This window comes from Halyomorpha halys, unplaced genomic scaffold (genome assembly GCF_000696795.3).
Source record: "Halyomorpha halys isolate HHAL.00 unplaced genomic scaffold, Hhal_1.1 Scaffold24.1, whole genome shotgun sequence".
Lineage (NCBI taxonomy): Eukaryota > Metazoa > Arthropoda > Insecta > Hemiptera > Pentatomidae > Halyomorpha > Halyomorpha halys.
This window is the reverse complement of record NW_027107648.1, coordinates 182,872-189,705: the sequence shown is the minus strand read 5'-3', so window position 1 is coordinate 189,705 and position 6,834 is coordinate 182,872. Positions and strand designations below refer to the sequence as shown.

The following is a 6,834-nucleotide window of genomic DNA, read 5'->3' as shown; positions in this document are numbered from 1 at the left end:
TAGTAAGCTTATTGATAATAAATATAACTTTTTAATGATTGAGTGTTTGGAATAGGTTTGAAATTAAAATAAGAAAATGACCTGGGCAGAATAGCCTGCAATTAAAATTATAAATTAATGTGAGGAGAAGATTTGTATTAAATTGTATGTTATATTATATAGTGAATAATGATGGTTATAAATGTTTAAAAATAAAGATATAATATAAGCTGTTGAATACTTAGATGTCCTTGAAGATGGCTGGAGTAGCCGAAACGTTGGACTAATAAGAAATAAAGTGTTGAGACAGTATTGGATACAATTTGTGGTTTGATTTAATAAATAATTACCTTGTCTCAAAAAAAAAATTTTTGAAATAATATTATTTAATGCATATTTATTATTTATAAGTAAGTATACTAGAGATTGATTATCTATTGATTATCTAGGATATATAACAGATATTTAAATTATGTTAAAGAGGAAGTTTTACGAATGGATATAGGTAAGTAATTCTAAAATGAGGTAGCTCTAACAATAAGGAATTTTTCAAAGAAAGCAGTTTTAGATAGGTAGGTTGCACTACCAGTTTGTCTATTCCTTCCATCCAGTACATCTTGCATTTAAGAGGAGGATGGATAAATGCAGGGTTAGAAGGTTAATAATATATGAAGATTTTTTGGTTCCTGAGGAATGGAATATAATGCGCCATATTTGTACTATACATTTATTGTCATAAATATGACCTTACTATACATTCATTAGCTTTAACCAATAAAGAAGAATTGTGATTGCTAAGGATTTTAAATAAATATATAGAAAGTGATAAGAATTCATAAGTTTTGTAATTTATTAATAGAGGAAATACATTTCATTTGACTACAGTCAACTTTCAGTTGAAATACATTTTACTTGTAATATCAGTAGGCATATTAATAAGAAAATAATGTTCCATCATAAGACAAGAGGGAATGGAATGTAATCACAAGCTCTCGGTTTCACTTCAAACTTTTGGAAGTAAAAAATTTTGCCAATATTCAGCCGATTTCTTCTTTCTTCTAGGAAGTTGAGGATCGTTAAAGTCGATATGGTGAATACCGAATCTTTTACTAAAAAAAAAAGAAAAGAAAATGAAATATAAAAAAAAAATATCCAGTTAGTCTTAACTCTTCTTTATTATTTTTACACCCCTATGTTTCAGGCATTCTGGTCATTTTCAAGGATCATATTCACACTATCACAGCCAAAAATTGCAGGACATTATGCCTTTGTCAACTTTTATCATTAGTCAGTATTTTTCACAGTTATATTTATTAAAATAATTAGTTTACAATTTCTATTTCATCTAATCACTATAGTGTTGATATAGTAATTAGGGGTGTAAAAATAATAAAGAATTTTTGAGACTATATGGGTTTTTTTGTTATAACTAATAAATAAATCTGTCTCAAACAAGGATTTTCATTATATATAAAGAAAATTAAGATTAAATAACTAAATTATTTAAAGAAAAAAAATTTGGATTTTAAATACTAACAAATTTGGATTTTATATGTAAAATATAACCCATGTTTATTTTTTGGTTTCTGAAGATTGGAATATTTATAGTCAGAAATATAATCTTATTATACATTCATTTGCTTGATTCGATAAAAATAATAATACAATTTCTAAGGACTTTAAATAAATATGTAGGAAGTGCTTTTAGTTATGGAAAATTAAATTATCTATTGATTTAAAACTCTTGAAAAAAGAATAAAAAATTGAAGGTAACAAAAATATTTAGAACTGCACAAAACTATTATTATTTTTCTATAACTCCACATATCCATCTTAGCTGAAACTAATATATTGTGGATTAGTGGAAGCGACGGGTTTTCCGATGAGTATAAAAGAAAAACATATACAATACAAACGAAATATATATGTGATAAGTACATTGATATATGTGGAGAAGATAGTGGGGGAGATGTGAGTAAAAAAACACAAATAAACAAAAAAATATTGATTCATGCCGACATTTCGACCTAAATTTCAGGTCTTCATTAGGGCTATTAAACAAAAATTAATAAAAACCATCATTCAGAGAAACATATAAATAAAAAGAAATAATAAACTAACTGATCTGGAAATATACATAACAATGAATTGAAAATAAAAAATAGTTGATTAATAACCATGGTATTAGACAATAGCAGGTTGATAATAATGAAAGATGAAATATAATAGTATGTAGGTAAGAACATATGTATAAGATTAAGATATGTAAGTAGTATCTAAAATACTAAAAAACAATTTGAATCAACATATTGAACAATATGAAAGAAAAAAGAAATATATGATACAATGGGTAAGTAACTTATATATGATTAACATTTTTATTCATTATATCTTACTTATAATATATTATATTTCATCTTTCATTATTATCAATCTGATACTGTTTAATTTCATGGTTATTAATAAAATATTTTTCATTTTAAACGCATTGTTATGGATATTTCCAAATTTGTTAGTTTATTATTTCTGTTTAATTTTATGTTTCTCTGAATGATGGTTGTTATCTCTTTTTGTTTAATAGCCCAGATGAAGACCTGAAACACAGGTTGAAATGTTGGCAATAATAATTAATTTTTTGTTTTTTTACTGACCCTACTCGGGCCTCTCCCTGACCTATCTACTTATTAATCTATGGTCAACAACCTACACCTCATTATATTAATATAAGATTAATCAAGATTTATTAGATCAATTTAAAACAATAGTGGGGCTTGGGACAAGAATTAGTATAGAAGATAACCTAGAAGAAATTGTTAACTAATATCTTTAAATGGATTCTGGTGTAAAAATGTTCTAAAAAGACGAAAGTGAAAAATTCACCGCTTGGATGGCAAATATCTTACCTGTATCCCGACGTCCATTCGAAATTATCCATAATACTCCAGGCCATATAGCCAAGTACGTTCACACCGTCTTCTTTGATCGCTTTCAACAACTGCTTCAAGTAACCCTATTTAAATACATAATATATATTTTTACTTCTAAAATATAATAGTAAAAAAGATTATTATTTTAAATGATATAATAATCTCACATCGTAGTAGGCGATTCGTTCGTAATCATCAATCCTACCATCATCGCAGTAACCGCCTTCTGTTAGCACGATGGGTATCTCGTCCCCATATTCGTTTCTAATCCAATTTAAAACACTTCTCAGACCCTCTGGGTATATCTAAATTGGAGAAATAAAAAAAAATTAATAAGTGAAAACCTTTTTGAAAATCACATTAAAACAAATTTGCAGTCCACAGAATTTAATAAGGATTTCAATCCTGATTAAAATGAAATTTTTGTTCACATTTCGTAAACTTTAAAATTACAATGCGATCTTGTGAGAAATAACAAGTACTTTCAAATGGTAATATATTTTAAATATAAGAAGCGATAGGTTAAACAGACTTCAGACAACAGAATGTCTGTTTAACCTATCGCTAAAGCCTTAATGGGCCGAAACGTCGGACATTAAATAGTTAAAAACTATTTGTTCTTTTTTGACCGCAACCCTGGCCATCTTCTTATATTTAAAGTTATACGGTAAACTATATATATATATATATGTAATATATTTTACATTTCTTATTTATATTTATATTATATAATGCTCACCTTTAACCAATCGCAAGCTGATGAAGGCCAGCTCGAGTTTGCGGAAAATATTATGTTGCCGTCCCTAGCAAATGAAGGATCTTCGCCGCTGGGTCCGAACGTCGCCAGAGCAGTAGAATAGTGATTGTAACCGAGAAAGTCGTAAGTGCCTGAAATAAAAAATCCAATCAAATTGCTTCAATACGTGTTTGAGGAGGGTGCCCCCCTCAAAGTTGAATGGAAATTCAAGATGCTATCTAGGGGGAGATATATGAAGTAGTAGGCTTAGGTAGCAATCTTTTCTTCTAGAACAACAACAAAAGAGTAAACAGCAATCGAGAGCAACATCGTACTAGTAGCAACTATACCCTACTCAGGCGAAGGGACGGAGGCAGGATGAAAGAGGGAAGAGAAGACGACAAGAGGATGAGAATATGCACTTTCAAGATATCAATAGCTCACCAAGTAACCTACAACAACTTCAACCCAAGTAAACCACAGCATCTATTATTATATGTATTACCATTTATTATTACATGTTACTCCACTACAATCCATAATCAAGATTAAATACTAAACCACATTGTACAACCTTTTGGCAAACCCCCATATAGCCACGTGTCTTATAATTTAATCAAGAATAGAGGTTTATCTCCATATACCACCATACTTTATTTATTTTAAAATCCATTAAATATGATCCACTCAATTCAAACCATCGATATCATTAACATGCAATTAATTTGGGTAATATCCACAACATTTATCCCGGGAAATATTTAAATTAAACAATACGTTTACAAAAAAGCGAATAGATAAATATGCCTCTTATACAACTTAGTCATATTCAAAGATTTATTTTTGGAACTAACAGCATTAGTTGATATTGCTACCAATTTATCTCTTTGTGTGTCAGTCAGCGTTTCGAATGGTGTGAACGTGGATACCAATCCGGAGATTCAAGAAGCTAAACTACAAATTAGTGAATAGCAAAATTGTTAAATGTAAAATAAAGATTGCCCCATACGAAACATTGATTCGGCCTGTCGTTGCGAACGTATTTGAGACCTGGACCCTTAATTTTAAAGGCATATTTTCAGATGCATCCTAGAAAACGGTTTATGCTTGTTTCGGTAACCGAAAGTTTGGAATGGATAAGCCCCCTATAATGTAGGCACTACTAGCGCTCCTTTTGGCCAATAGTGGAACCTAGCATCCCCTCTAGCGTTTTTTGTGGGGAGAAGATGAAACTTGAGCATGAGAGAGCCATCTTTTTTTTTCTACAAGCAGTCATTTTGTCTCCAATTTTATTTCAGTGAAAATAAATCATGAGTGAGAAGAGACATTCTGGAGTGCAGATAAATCGGGCAGCAACAGAGGGGAGGAAAATCGAGGGATACATAGTGGAAAACTGAAACATGGAGTAAATTCACACTATCATTAACAACATCCATAGACCAATTAATCAAAATCTATTTAACGCTCCTAATCATATATGTTCAATTTCGGCGACCCTTTCACCTCCTGTAACTTATGCAATAGATTTTTCTTTTCGGTTAATTATGTTTTATTTATTATTACAATTAATTATATACAGTCCACTACAAATGCAACCAGCCAATCTAAAGTGAAGAAGCATCTGGCCTTGAGTTAAAGGCGTACTTCATTCAATGGTGAACAAGAAAAAATGCGGAATTATATCCACTCTATGGAAATTATATCCTCTTTTACCAGAACTCAAAGGGGGAAGTACCTGGATCACTTAGGATGAAAGAGGGAAGGATGGCAAGAAGACTATATGAGAACTGTTCTGATTGAGAATGACCAAAAAGGTAGATGGAGAGATAACATCTAGGACGATCTCAGAAATCTGAGGCCAACTGTGGCACACGTACAGGATCGGTACTGATGGAACTTGGTAATTGAGCAGGTCAAGGATCGCTTTAAGCATTTGTCAGATCAAAAAAAGAAACGTTGCTTTTAAGAACTTTTGGTTATTGTTAAATAATATTTAAAATTTGGTTTAAAAATACATAATCAATAGCATCTTTGATAAGGTTTGGTCCATAAGGAATTGAGATTTTACAACCCGAATGCCATGGTTTCATTTGTAACAATATTTTGAGCAAAAGGCTCGACGATTTTCAAGCATAATGTTTCAAATTATTCAATGAGATCCCGAAAATATTTTGAAATTAATTTGAACTCAAAATAACGAGAAATTTTCGTATGTATTGAAATAATCACTCACTCACTCACTGTTGGGCCTTACAGTCCTTGTAGGACCTGCCACCATTCATTCCCATGCCTCACGGTTGCAGGACTCCTCCAATTTTCAACTCCCATTCCTCTCAAATCATTTTCCGAATCAGACCCAGGCGCCGGTATCTAGCCACTGGCGCCTGGGTCTGCCCCTTTTCCTTTTTCCTCCTGGTGCACCATTTAGCATCCTTTTAGGTAGCCTGCGGGACTCCATCCTTTCCACATGTCCCAACCATCTTAGCCTGCTCTTCTTAATAGCACAGAGGATATCAGGCTCTCCATATAATTCCTTTATTTCGTCATTGCTTCTGATTCTCCACCTGTGCTCCTCTTTAACGGCTCCAAAGATCTTTCTTAGGACTGTTCTCTCCCAAACCAGTAGAGCTCTTCTATTTTCCTTTGTTAGAGTCCATGTCTTACTTCCATACATTACCACTGGGCTAATTATTGTTTTGTACGACAAAAGCTTTGCTTTCCTGGAAAGACTTTTGATTGGAGAGCATTGAAACATCTGGTCCTGCTACCATTCTGCCCTTAATTGCTACTTCTAAATTATTGTTCTCCGTCACAACTCCTTCTATTGAAATAATATTTGGAGCAAAATACTGGGACAATACTTTATTTTATATTAATTATTCTAAAATCCTTTATATAATCCTTTTTTCTCTTTTAGTGTCACAAATAAAACCATCCATAAACACATTAATGTTTTATCTGTTGACTGTCTAACCCGAACCATAACTTTCATACTCCTGAATGACCCAAACCCACTAGTTTCTAACCTTGCTTTCTCTTCTAGTCCTGATATTCCTCCGAGGTGTCTGAAAAGAAGATGGCCACGAGACCTTTTTTTTTTTTTTAATTTTAAGATTTATTTATTTTAGATTAATCTGCTACACAGTTGTGGGCAATAGGCAATAGTGATGAATGAATCTGATACATAATAAA

At 31.6% G+C, this 6,834-nt stretch overlaps 1 protein-coding gene across 1 annotated transcript in view; it reads right to left on the bottom strand.

The window, feature by feature from the left end:
- Positions 1-805: 805 nt before the first annotated feature.
- LOC106682401 (myrosinase 1) overlaps positions 806-6,834 on the bottom strand; it is a 20,177-nt gene continuing 14,148 nt past the window's right edge. The window contains exons 8-11 of the mRNA XM_014423225.2: positions 3,646-3,794; positions 3,074-3,211; positions 2,883-2,989; positions 806-1,088 (exon numbers count right to left, since the gene is read on the bottom strand). Of these exons, the coding sequence (XP_014278711.1) occupies positions 983-1,088; positions 2,883-2,989; positions 3,074-3,211; positions 3,646-3,794 (500 nt within the window). The 3' untranslated portion in view covers positions 806-982. The remainder of the gene's footprint in view (positions 1,089-2,882; positions 2,990-3,073; positions 3,212-3,645; positions 3,795-6,834) is intronic.